At 41.3% G+C, this 14,250-nt stretch overlaps 1 protein-coding gene across 6 annotated transcripts in view; it reads left to right on the top strand.

Annotated features, from left to right (window-relative positions):
• The window catches only part of LOC140729684 (protein kinase C-binding protein NELL1-like), a 915,540-nt gene that overhangs the window by 246,172 nt on the left and 655,118 nt on the right, over window positions 1-14,250 (top strand). For all 6 annotated transcript variants that reach the window (XM_073049744.1, XM_073049741.1, XM_073049746.1 and 3 more), the window contains exon 11: window positions 3,105-3,204. In XM_073049744.1, coding sequence (XP_072905845.1) covers window positions 3,105-3,204 — 100 coding nt within the window. The remainder of the gene's footprint in view (window positions 1-3,104; window positions 3,205-14,250) is intronic.

The following is a 14,250-nucleotide window of genomic DNA, read 5'->3' as shown; positions in this document are numbered from 1 at the left end:
AGTTATTTGATGACTCTCCACTGGCGTTCCTGATGTAAAATGGTTGATTTCCAATGCAAATAATGTAAAAATTTCCAATGCAAAGATAACAAAAAAAATTGGATAGGTATATGGACAGGAAAGGAATGGAGAGTTATGGGCTGAGTGCAGGTTGGTGGGACTAGGTGAGAGTAAGCGGACTAGAAGTGCCAAGATGGCCTGTTTCCGTGCTGTAGTTGTTATATGGTTATATGGTTATAACAAGCACATGATTTAAAAAGGCAAACAATGAGAATTGTGCATTTCTGATCTATGTGACAATTTGGGCAGTCTCCATGTATATTATTCAGAGAATACACAAATTAAAATCTGGAAGTACCCAATCACTTTCTGTGAGGGACTTTCTGATCAAATTGAGGTGTGTAGTGCACTAAAGTGATCATTATACCTTATAATTTCTAACTCTGTCAATTTGCATCTTACTTGGGTGTATAAAAAGCCTGCTTGATTACACAGTTTTGCTGTTTTGTTTGCCTCACGTTTCTGGGATATCTCATGCTAGTGTGAAGAGCTTTGTGAGGGCAGTGAAATTTGTGCAACAATCAATTGTACAGGCGATTAATGTAGGTGACAGAACAGCGGCTCAAGGGATGATCCTGTGCAGCTCCTCCTGGCTGAGAGATGCATGCCATCTTCACAAATTGCAGAAGCTATTTGTGTTCTCATTTGCTTGAGCAGGTTCTTCCTGCTCTGTTCAGCCGCAAACAGCCCACAAGAGATTCAATGTATTGTGTTCAGAGTCCAGCTCAAGAGTCCTGCCATATTACCAAGAAGTGTGAAAAGAATAAAATAGCATTTTGCTTATGTTAAGTGGTTATTATTGTAGGGAAACAGAATGTGGTGGTTCTGGGGATATGGGGTGGGAAATATTCATGAATGAGTATTCTCCTACCATTTCCATAGTCTGGTGCTGTGATTTATTACGGCAATTGTATGCCTCTGTTCATGGGAACCAAAAGATTTGCAAGAATTATTTATTTACAGATGCAGCATGGAACTGACTCTTCTGGCCCAATGAGCCACACTGTGCAGCAATCCACGTATATAAGCCTAGCCTCATCACAGGATAAATCACAAATACCAATTAACCTACTGACCAGTACATGTTTGGACTGAGGGAGGAAACAGGAGTGCCCAGAGGAAACCCACATGCTCACAGGGAAGACATACAAACTCCTTATGGATGGTGCCAAAGTTGAACTCTGAGCTCTAACACCCCCAACCTATAATAGCATCGCGCTAACAGCAATGCTGCCATGGTGACCGAAAGAACGATTATAGGATAATATGTCAAATCTAGCAGGCAGTTATTTATTGCATATCTTTGATAACGCTCTTCAGGTTAGTGAAATGAAAGATGCACTGAATTGTAAATTTAGTAATGGAAAACTTTTATCTTTGATCATTTTAGTTATTTGTCTGAATTTTTCTCTGGCAGGTGAATAGAACGTGCCCCTGTTTCTGAAACAGTTCCTGTTTTTGGTACTTCTGGTATATAGAGATTCAGTAAAGAAAAATGGTTCTTTACTCATTTAGATGTGATTTTCCACATAGTTATTGAGGAAAGTAAACTCCACCTCAACACCACCCGATTGGCTCTCTCCATTGTCTTAAAATTGCCTGTCTGCTTGTCCACCATCCACTTTTCTCCAAGTTAGTGTAAGAACAGTGGGATCTATTGTCCCAGTCGTAGATTCCCTAGACATTAACTCCAGTACTCTTTCTGTAACTCCCCAAGGCTAAACCAGACTGTCTGCAGCCTTGGTTTGATATTTGACCCAAAGTATGCTTCTAACGTCATACCTACACCATTATTATGGGACTGAGAATATCCTGCACATTTGATGAGGAAATTCTTACTGATGCCACAGTTATCTTCAACTTGGACATTTCTGATGTAGAACTGGCCAACTTGCCTCAATTTGGTCTTCAGAACCTGTCCTCACTTGCACTAAGTTCCCTTCGCCTCTCATAATATGATGGATGATAAACACCATACCAGATTAAACAATGTCTCCTTTTTAAAGTTCTATTTTCTGTTGACAAATCTCTCCATCGCCACACCCTGGATTAAAATAATACTAATATTCTCTGTTCCTTGTTCCGTAAATCCTGTCCTTTTGACCTTTCCTGATTTTGACACTTCCACATTTGTGGGTTGGCATTCTGGGACCTCTTCATCTCTTAGAATTCTTTTGAGCAGTACCTTAAAACCTACCTTACCTGCCCTAATTTCCAAATGTCAGTGTGGATTGTCTTGCTTGATATATGTCCCAATAAAACACTCAGGGAATTCTACTTTAGTGACATACGAATCTAAGTTTTCATTACCCAGCACTTCCTGCAGAAACCAGCTGTTCTAAGTGTTGAATTGGTCTGTCCATATAACTGAATGGAATAAGAATTTCTGCTATAGAGTATATTAACCGCTAAAGCAATATTAATACCTTCTCTCTGTGCTAGATTTAGCAAAATAGTGAACCTACTGAGAAAAGAAAACTTTACAATTGCTTCCTCGTAGTTCTCAGAGAAAATGCTTTTCGAGTATTTCTTCCAAAGTCTCCAACTGATTATGCAAATGACTGATTGTGGAGCTTCTATTGGAATTCAGTAATGTTCAAAATAATATTAATATTTGATTCAAGGAAGGTGATAGATCAAACAGTCAGGCTATTGCATGCAGCAACATAGTAAATACCTTCAAAAAATCCAGATTACTTTGCCATAGCAATTAGAATATTTCTTCCCCCGGATTATGCCATTTAAAATATCTTTATTTTACTTTGGGCAATATTGTATTATAACAAACAAGTGTATTCACAAGGCACAGAGACATATATGTCGTTTTCTGAAAAGGATTCTTGCTCTGTAAGGGTTAAATCTATTGTTATGGAAGGAATTCCAAAATGGTTTTAAGATGCATTACTGTTCAGTATCCAACAAAGGAACTCTGTCTATTACTGAGATTACATTATCTAACATTTTATTAAAGTTAATAAATAATATTCTTCCTACCTAGATGAAGGAATATTGGTTTAATAATATCTCTGATTAATGTTCCACAGAATCGAACCATGGTCATTGTTCATGAGACCTGCCCCCCTCTGGATTGCCCGCTGAGTGAACGCATTCAGCCAGAAAACAGATGCTGTAATGTATGCCATGGTGAGTATGAGTACCTTAACTTAATATTCCAGTCACTTTCTTGTTGCAGTCTATAATATGGGTGCTTGTTCAGACTCAGTTTTCTTGACAATGTTTGAAATGTTCTGGCTTTAGGACAACATAGACTGTAGAACAAAGCTTTTTCCTATAAACCTTCAAGTACCTCAGCATTCTCTGAAAACCATGACAGCTATTTCATATGTGGCATGGTTCAGCAGGAAGAGAAAATGAAAGAGCTATCTCTGTTTTAGTGGTGTTGGTTGAGTAATAATTGCAGACCAGAAAATCCCCCTGAGTTATGTGTAATGGAAGTTACTAAACAGCTTGTTGAAAAGAACTCTGTTCATCTTTAATTAGAACTATCTCCAAGAAATCTATTTTTAGGACCAGGACACTTGAAGGCTGCCCGCAACATGTCCTTGGGTCTGTTGGTTGTTAATGCAAACAATGCATTTCACTGGATGTTTCGATGTGTATGTGATAATTAAATCTAACTCTATCCTAATCTATCTAATCTAACTGTTATATTGCCTATCACTGTAATCCTGTCTGCCTTCACTTTAGGTGTGACCGCTTCACAAAAACTCTTATCTATGATGCTTTCACCATAGAAGATGACCTTAAGTAATAGAGACATGAAATTAGTAAGTGGAAGGGCTGTGGCTGGAGTAGTGAGCTTTATGTCTTTTAGTTGCTCCAGAAAGCTGGTTTGTTGCCCCAATTTTATAAAAGCAAGAATGTAATGTTGAGGCTTTATAAAGCACTGGTGAGGCCTCACTTGGAGTATTGTGAGAAGTTTTAGGCCCCTGATCTAAGAAGGGATGTGCTGGCATTGGAGAGAGTTGAAAGGACGTTCACAAAAATTATTCTGGGATTGAAAGGCTTATACAAGAAGAATGTTTAATGTCTCTGGATGTCTATGCAGTGGAATTTAGAAGAAAGAGGGTAATTTCATTGAAACCCATCAAATGTTGAAAGGCTTTGATAGAGTGGATGTGAAGAGGATGTTTCCTATGGTGGGGGAGTCTAAAGCAGAGGACATAGCCTCAGAATAGAGGGACTTCCTTTTAGAATAGAGATGAGGAAGAATTTCTTTAGACAGAGAGTGGTGAATCTGTGGAATTTGTTGCCACAGGCAGCTGTGGAGACCAAGTAATTGGATAAATTCTTGATTAGTCAAGGCATGATGGGATATGGGGAGAAGGCAGGAGATTGAGGCTGAGTGGGAAAATGGATCAGCCATGATGAAATGGTGGGGCAGACTCAATGGGCCAGATGGTTCTATATCTCATGGTATTTAACATCCATGTCATGTGGTATCCCTGGTGACACTGCTTGTACAGTGCTTTCAGCTCAGTGGAAAAGCAACAGGTGCAATAAACCAGTTCCTTCACTGTAGATAGATTGAATGAATATTAATGACCCTTGGTACTACAGACTAAACCAAAAGAACACACCATATACAGTACTGTGCAAATGTCTTAGACACATATATATAGCTAGGGTGCCTAAGGCTTTTACACAGCACTGTATTTCTCAATGTGGAGCAGACAGCAAATTTGTAAATCTGGCAGGAGCAAACTATGTTGAGAATGGCGAAGGTAGAATGCCACAGGAGGGGTGTGGGCCAGGTGGCACAGAAGGAGAGCCGGGGTAGTGGGGTGGGTGGTGCAGGTGCAGACACAATGAGGCCTGAGACACCAGGCAAGGTCATTTGATTCCAAGTAATTGCTTTATTAATCACTACAGAAAGTCTCTTTGGTGCTTTCTGCTTCCTCCCCTCTCCCTTCCCCTTTTCCCAACCATGATTTGGAGCAAGAAGGCTGCGAGTGAACAGCTGATTTCAGAAGGGAAGGCAGTTTTTACAACTCGGGATGAAAGAGAGGCAAGACCGCGTAGGCGCGTGACATCAGCCAGCAGAGCGGGAAAGGTTTAAAAAGAAGACCGCCATATCCAGTGGGTAGCGTTCAGAGCGGGCAGGTTTAAATGTGATAGGGCATTGGCTCAACGGGCTTAGGCGTTAATTGGGGAAAGGAAGTGGTATGTGTGTGAGGCCAGTTTTCTGTGCTCGGTGTCAGATATGAGAGGTCCTGGAGTCTTCCAGCCTCTTGGACGGCCATATCTGCACCAGGTGTGTTGAACTGCAGTTCCTAAGGGACCGAGTTAGGGAACTGGAGATGCAGCTCGATTACCTTGGTCTGGTCAGGGAGAGCGAGGAGGTGATAGAAAGGAGTTATAGGCAGGTGGTCACACCGGGGCCATGGGAGGCAGACAAGTGGGTCACGGTTAGGAGAGGGAAGGGGAAGAGTCAGGTATGGAGAGTACCCCTGTGACTGTACCCCTTGACAATAATCACTGCTGTTTGATTACTGTTGTGGGGGGACAGCCTAACTGGGGTAAGTAACAGTGGCCGTGCCTCTGGCACAGAGTCTGGCCCTGTGGCTCAGAAGGCTAGGGAAAGGAAGAGGAAGGCAGCAGTGATAGGGGACTCTATAGTTAAGTGATTCTGTGGACGCAGGAAAGAAACTCAGATGGTGGTTTGCCTCCCAGGTGCCAGGGTCCGGGATGTTTCAGATCACGTCCACGATATCCTACAGTGGGAGGGTGAACAGCCAGAGGTCGTGGTACATATTGGTACCAATGACATAGGTAGGAAAAGGGAAGAAGTCCTGAAAACAGACTACAGGGAGTTAGGAAGGAAGTTGAGAAGTAGGACCTCAAAGGTAGTAATCTCAGGATTACTGCCTATGCCACGTGACATTGAGTATAGGAATAGAATGAGGTGAAGGATAAATGCGTGGCTGAGGGATTGGAGCAGGGGGCAAGGATTCAGATTTTTGGATCCTTGGGACCTCTTTTGGGGCAGGTGTGACCTGTACAAAAAGGACGAGTTGCACTTAAATCCCAGGGGGACCAATATCCTGGCAGGGAGGTTTGCTAAGGCTATTGGGGGGTGGGAACTGAACTGATGAGACTGGAGAAGATGCAGTTGCCTCACAAATAGAGAAAGCTTGGAGACAATGTGTAAGGGAGGATAGGCAGGTGATAGAGAAGGGACACACTCAGACTGAAGTTTTGAGATGTGTCTATTTTAACACGAGGAGTGTTGTGAACAAAGCAGATGAGCTTAGAGCATGGATCAGTACTTGGAGCCATGATGTGGTGGCCATTACAGAGACTTGGATGGCTCAGGGACAGGAATGGTTACTTCAAGTGCCGGGCTTTAGATGTTTCAGAAAGGACAGGAAGGGATGCAAAAGAGGTGGGAACGTGGCACTGTTGATCAGAGATAGTGTCACGGCTGCAGAAAAAGTGGACACTATGGAGGGATTGTCTATGGAGTCTCTGTGGGTGGAGGTTAGGAACAGGATACGCCACCCAATAGTAACAGGGATATCGAGAAGCAGATAGGGAAACAGATCCTGGAAAGGTGTAATAATACCAGTTGTTGTGATGGGAGATTTTAATTTCCCAAATATCGATTGGCATCTCCCTAAAGCAAGGGGTTTAGATGGGGTGGAGTTTGTAGTTGTGTTCAGGAAGGTTTCTTGACACAATATGTAGATAAGCCTACAAGAGGAGAGGCTGTACTTGATTTAGTATTGGGAAACGAACCTGGTCAAGTGTCAGATCTCTCAGTGGGAGAGCATTTGGAGATAGTGATCATAATTCTATCTCCTTTATAATAGCATTGGAGAGAGATAGGAACAGACAAGTTGGAAAAGCGTTTAATTGGAGTAAGGGGAATTATAAGGCTATCGGACAGGAAATTGGAAGCTTAAATTGGAAACAGATGTTCTCAGGGAAAAGTACGGAAGAAATGTGGCAAATGTTCAGGGAATATTTGTGTGGAGTTCTGCACAGGTATGTTCCAATGAGATAGGGAATTTATGGCAGGGTACAGGAACCGTGGTGTACAAAGGCTGTAATAAATCTAGGCAAGAGAAAAAAACAACTTACAAAAGGTTCAGAGGGTTAGGTAATGTTAGAGATCTAGAAGAGTATAAGGTGAACAGGAAGGAGCTTAAGAAGAAAATTAGGAGAGCCAGAAAGGGCCATGAGAAGGCCTTGGCGGGCAGGATTAAGGAAAACCCAAAGGCATTCTACAAGTATGTGAAGAGCAGGATGATAAGACGTGAAAGAATAGGACCTATCAAGTGTGACAGTGGGGAAGTGTGTATGGAAGTGGAGGAAACAGCAGGGGTACTTAATGATTACTTTACTTCAGTATTCACTATGGAAAAGGATCTTGGTGATAGCAGTGATGACTTGCAGCAGACTGAAAAGCTTGAGCATGTAGATATTAAGAAAGAAGATGTGCTGGAGCTTTTGGAAAGCATCAAGTTGGGTAAGTCGCTGGGACCGTAGGAGGTGTACCTCAGGCTACTGTGGGAGAAAATGGAGGAGATTGCTGAGCCTCTGGCAATGATCTTTGCATCATCAATGGGGACAGGAGAGGTTCCGGAGGATTGGAGGGTTGCGAATGTTGTTCCTTTATTCAAGAAAGGGAGTAGAGATAGCCCAGGAAATTATAGAGTAATGAGTCGTACCTTAGTGGTTGGTAAGTTAATGAAGATCCTGAGAGGCAGGATTTATGAACATTTGTGGAGGTATAGTATGATTAGGAATAGTCAACATGGCTTTGTCAAAGGCAGGTCATGCCTTACAAACCTGATTGAACTTTTTGAGGATGTGACTAAACACATCAATGAAGGAAGAGCAGTAGATGTAGTGTAAATGGATTTCAGCAAGGCATTTGATAAGGTACCCCATGCAAGGCTTATTGAGAAAATAAGGAGGCATGGGATCCAAGGGGACATTGCTTTGTGGATCAAGGACTGGCTTGGCCACAGAAGGCAAAGAGTGGTTGTAGACAGGTCATATTTGGCATGGAGGTCGGTGACCAGTGGAGTGCCTCAGGGATCTGTTCTGGGACCGTTACTGTTCGGGACTTTTATAAATGACCTGGATGAGGAAGTGGAGGGATGGGTTAGTAAGTTTGCTGATGACACAAAGGTTGGAGGTGTTGTGGATAGTGTGGAGGGCTGTCAGAGTTTACAGCAGGACATTGATAGGATGCAAAACTGGGCTGAGAAGTGGCAGATGGAGTTCAAGCCAGATAAGTGTGAAGTGGTTCATTTTGGTAGGTCAAATATGATGGCAGAATATAGTATTAATGGTAAGACTAATGGCAATGTGGAGGATCAGAGGGATCTTGGGGTCTGAGTCCATAGGACGTTCAATGCAGCTGTGCAGGTTGACTCTGTGGTTAAGAAGGCGTATGGTGTATTGGCCTTCATCAATTGTGGAATTGAATTTAGAAGCTGAGAGGTAATGTTGCAGCTATATATCCCTGGTCAGACCCAACCTGAAGTACTGTGCTCAGTTCTGGTCACCTCACTACAGGAAGGATGTGAAAGCCATAGAAAGGGTGCAGAGGAGATTTACAAAGGCGTTACCTGGATTGGGGAGCATGCCTTATGAGAACAGGTTGAGTGAACTCGGCCTTTTCTCCTTGGAGCGACGGAGGATGAGAGGTGACCTGATAGAGGTGTATAAGATGATGAGAGGCATTGATCGTATGGATAGTCAGAGGCTTTTTCCCAGGGCTGAAATGGTTGCCACAAAAGGATACAGGTTTAAGGTGCTGGGGAGTAGGTACAGAGGAGATGTCAGGGCTAAGTTTTTTACTCAGAGTGGTAAGTTGTGGAATGGGCTGCCGGCAACAGTGGTGGAGGCGGATACGATAGGGTCTTTTAATAGACTTTTGGATAGGTACTGGAGCTTAGAAAAATAGAGGGCTATAGGTAAGCCTAGTAATATCTGAGGTAGGGACATGTTCGGCACAACTTTGTGGGCCGAAGGGCCTGTATTGTGCTGTAGGTTTTCTATGATTTCCCCCTCTCCCTGCCCCCTTCCCACTCTCAGTCCACAATAGAGACCCATATCAGAATCAGGTTTATTATCAGTTACATATATTGTGGAATTTGTTATTTTTCTGGCAGCTGGACAGTGCAATACATTAAAATTACTACACTACTGTGCAAAAGACTTAAGCACCCTACCCCATATGTCTGTCTGAGACTTTTGCACAGTACTGTACCACAGGTAGCATTGCCCTTCACGGACTCAAGGCCTCAAAGCAGAAAAAGATGAGTAGGGCATTGTGAGAAAAGTTCAAAATCGAATTATCAATGAAGTATGTATGCAGTATGTCACCATAAACTTCCTTGAGATCCATTTTCTTGTCGGCACTCACAAGATAACAAAGTAATACAATGGAATCAATGAAAAGATGGGAATAGCTTTCTTCTTTTCCTCTGTCTTTCTTTGTTATTGAGGTATAAACTTGGTGTTTCCTTTTCACTGATCTAAATACATTTCTAACTCTGATCAATACTCAAAGTTCTTTTCCTTTGAACAACGACCTTTAGTACAAAGTTCAAAAAGTTCAAAGCAAATTTTATTATCGGGATACATATATGTCACCACATAGAATCCTGAGATACTTTCTGCTGTGGGGATACTCAACAAATCTATCGAATAGTAACTGTAAATAGGATTGATCAAAGATCAAGTAGATCATAAAGGACAAAAAACTGTGCAAATGCAAATATAAATAAACAGCAATAATTAATGTGAGCATGAAATAACAAAATATAGAGTCCTTAAAGTGAGACTTCTTGTTGTGGGAACATCTCAATAGGTGAGTGTAGTTATCCTCTTTAGTTCAAGAGCCTGATGGTTGAGGGGTAGTAATTGCTCTTTGACCTGGTGGTGTGAGTCCTGTGGCACTTATACCTTCTAACTGATGGCAGCAGAGAGAAAAGGGCATGGCCTGGGTGGTGAGGATTTTTGATGATGGATAATGCTTTCCTATGACAGTGTTTCATGTTGATGTGCTCAATGGTTGGGAGGGCTTTATCCGTGATGTACTGGCCTGAATCCATCTTTTGTAGGATTTTCCATTCAAAGGCATTGGTGTTTCCATACCAGTCCATAACGTTGCCACTCAATACACTTTCCACTACACATCTATGGAAGTCATACAGTAGCTCCCACCGCAGACTTTTCAGCTGATATATCTCAGATCTGTGATTCAATTAAATGGAGAAATGTGTCATTGGAGGAGAAACAGGCAGAAGATTTCTGCAATGTTGCAATGTTATGCAGCAAAGCATTTATTGCATTATATTTAGCATTGTTGCTGCCACATTGCATTATTTTTTTTGTCTGCAAACAAAACATTTTGCCATTAATTGCGATTTTATTTAAAGTGGGTTTAAAAAATCCCTGATCTAAAACCTCTGTTTCATCAGAGAGTAAATGATAATTCTGTATAAAGTAGATGGCGAATTGTCTTTTTATAATGAATTTGAAAGATCCTAATGACTGTTGGTGGTGCCAACTTCTAGGAAGGGAAAGCACCCCACAGGATTTACAGATGATTAGTTTTATTGATTGATCTGACAAGTGCTTTATTCTTTTTGGAGAATTAGTTTTAAAAAGAAAAAGCTGCATGACGCGTTTAGAGGATTTAGAGAGGCTCAGACCAATTATTTCTTATTGGTGCCAACACATATATCTCACCTTTTATTGAGTATGACCTTCAGGCACTTGCTTTAGGGATTGTAGGCATCAGTCAGTTACTGGTGAATAAGGGTACTCCTCGGAGCTTAAGAGTTCTGGAGAACCTTGTAGCTCCTGCTTCTTCATTGTGTGGGTCATACAGTCAACCTGTACCTCCGGAGGATGATGATGAGCGGGAAAAAGTATGATGACAGTGGGATGCAGGGAGTCTCTGTGTAGTACGTGCCACTTCCAAATGTAATAATTTAGTTATTTTTGCAAAATGTAAGTTTGGTGTTTGCTTTTTGTTTTCTTGAGTCTGAGTGACCTAAAACCTGCATCCTCCGTCAAATCATTCTGTTCTTTTAACTCTGTCTCAGACATTGTTTGACAGTCCATTTGTGAAGTTTCTGTTTCTCAGAATGCAAGATGTTATTTGTTACCAATATATTTGAGGGAAAGACGAGAACTGAAGAGTTGTTACTATTGAAAAACTATGTAGTGCTTTCCCAGCATATATGATGGTTAAAATCTGTTGGGCTTCCAGGCGGGTATAGTTATTGATTTTAACTGACGTATCTAAAACAAACTCTGCCATCTTCATCCGAGATGATACCTGGGCACGACTAGTCTGGCGGTATTTATATCCTCGTTATCCGACCCTCCTGATTGGTTAGTCCTCATCCAATCAGTTTTCTGCTGTCTCACTTTGTTTAGAATTGAATTCCAGTTCTTACTTACAGTGAGACCTTTGTCTTTGTTAAAATTCTTTTTCTCTAGTTTTATTTCAATGTTACTACAAATAAACTCTTGATTTCCCTTAGATCTCATTTTAAAAAGGAGGTGATTAAGCTTATAGTGATTTTTTTTTACTGTCCTATGCTGAACATTGAATCTTGAGTTCAGGACTTTGCCCCTGTTTACTCCAGTCATTATGATAGCAATTATTAATCTCCTGATCTGACAGTAACTTTGCTTGTTTAATATATAGACTTTCCAAAGAATCTCATTCCTCTTCACATTTTGGTACCATGAGAAACTCTTGATCTGTCCCAACATCTTTAACAAATGATGTGGCAGCGAGGGTCTGAAAGAAACATACACATTGAAACCAAAGGCCCAGATAGAATGGACGTGGAAGAACATGTTTCCATAAGTCCGTAAGACAAAAGAGTAGAATAAGACCATTCAGCCCATCAAGTCTGCTGTGCCATTTCATCATGGCTGAACCATTGCCCTCGCAACCCAGCTCTCCTGCCTTCTCCTCGCAACCTTTCACACCCTAGCTTATTACGAATCTATCAACCTCGTGCTTAAATATACCCAGTGACCTGGCTTCAACTGACGTTTGTGGCAATGAATTCCACAGACACACCATCTTCTGGCTAAAGATATTCCTCATAATCTCCATTCTAAAGTGACATCCCTATATTCTGAGGCTGTGCCCTCTGGTCTTAGACTCCCCTACCATACGAAACATCCTCTCTACATCCATTCTATCTAACCCTTTCACCATTCAATAGGTTTCAATGAGATCCCACCTCATTCTTCTAAATTCCAGAGAGTAAAGGTCCAAAGCTATAAAACGCTCCTAATACAATAAATATTTTATTCCCAGCATCATTCTCCTGAATCTCTACTGAAACCTCTCCAATGTCAGCACATCCATAAGAGACCCAAACTGCTCACAATACTCAAGTGAGGCCTCACCAGTGCCTTATTAAGCCTTAGCTTAATATCATTGCTCTTATATTCTAGTCTTCTCAAAATGAATGGTAACATTGCATATGCCTTCCTCACCACCGACACAACCTGCAAATTAACCTTTAGGGAATCCTATTTCCTTTAATGGAGGAGTCCAGGTCTAGAGGGCAGAGCCTCAGTTTCGAAAGATGTCCCTTCAGAACAGAGAGGAAGAGGAATTTCTTTAGTCAGAGGGTGGTAATCTGTTAAATTCATTGCAATAGACGGCTGTGGGGGCCAAGTCATTGAGTATATTTGAAGTGGAGGAAAATAGGTTCTTGACTAGTCAGGGTATCAAAGGTTATGGGGAGAAGGTAGGATACTGGGGTTGAGAGGGATGATGAATCAGCCATGATGGAATGATGGAGAAGATTTGATTGGCTGAATGGCCCAATTCTGCTCCTTTGTCTTATGGTCTTACAATTTTTAAAAATGGAGTATACAGTATTTTGAAAAATCTGGGTTTAGAGGAAGCATTCCTCTAAAAAGAATTTATCAGAATCAGGTTTATTATCACTGGCATGTGATGTGAAATTTGTTAATTTAGCAGCAGCAGTTCAATGCAATACATAATCTAGCAGATAAAATAATAATAATAAATAAAATAAAAAATAATAATGAATAAACAAGTAAATCAATTACATAAATGTGCAAAAACAAAATTACTGTATATTTTTTTAAAAAGTGAGGTAGTGTCCAAAGATTCAATGTCCATTTAGGAATCGGATGGCAGAGGGGAAGAAGCTGTTCCTGAATCGCTGAGTGTGTGCCTTCAGGCTTCTGTACCTCCTACCTTATGGTAACAGTGAGAAAAGGGCATGCCCTGGGTGCTGGAGGTCCTTAATAATGGACGCTACCTTTCTGAGATACCATTCCCTAAAGATGCCCTGGTTACTTTGTAGGCTAGTATCCAAGATGGAGTTGACCAGATTTACAACCTTCCGCAGCTTCTTTCGGTCCCATGCAGTAACCCCTCCAAACCAGACAGTGATGCAGCCTGTCAGAATGCTCTCCACAATGCAACTATAGAAGTTTTTGAGCATATTTGTTGACATGCCAAATCTCTTCAAACTCCTAATATAGTATAGCCGCTGTCTTGCCTTCTTTATAACTACATCGATATGTTGAGACCAGGTTAGATCCTCAGTGATCTTGACACCCAAGAACTTGAAGCTGCTCAGTCTCTCCACTTCTGACCCCTCTATGAGGATTGGTATATATTCCCTCGTCTTACCCTTCCTGAAGTCCACAATCAGCTCTTTTGTCTTACTGACATTGAATTCCAGATTGTTGCTGCGGCACCACTCCACTAGTTGGAATATCTCACTCCTGTACACCCCCTCGTCACCACCTGAGATTCTACCAACAATGGTTGTATTGTCAGCAACTTTCTAGATGGTATTTGAGCAATGCCTAGCCACACAGTCATGTGTGCATAGAGAGTAGAGCAGTGGGCTAAGCACACACCCCTGAGGTGCACCAGTGTTGATCATCAGCGAGGAGGATATAGATAGATAGATAGATAGATACTTTATTCATCCCCATGGGGAAATTCAACATTTTTTCCAATGTCCCATACACTTGTTGTAGCAAAACTAATTACATACAATACTTAACTCAGTAAAAATATGATATGCCTCTAAATCACTCTCTCAAAAAGCATTAATAATAGCTTTTAAAAAGTTCTTAAGTAGTTTACTTAAATACATTAAATACAATCAACCCCGGCACTTT

Source organism: Hemitrygon akajei, chromosome 6 (assembly GCF_048418815.1).
Source record: "Hemitrygon akajei chromosome 6, sHemAka1.3, whole genome shotgun sequence".
In the NCBI taxonomy this organism is placed as follows: domain Eukaryota; kingdom Metazoa; phylum Chordata; class Chondrichthyes; order Myliobatiformes; family Dasyatidae; genus Hemitrygon; species Hemitrygon akajei.
Note: the sequence above shows the minus strand (reverse complement) of the source record. Positions and strands in the feature narration are given on the sequence as shown.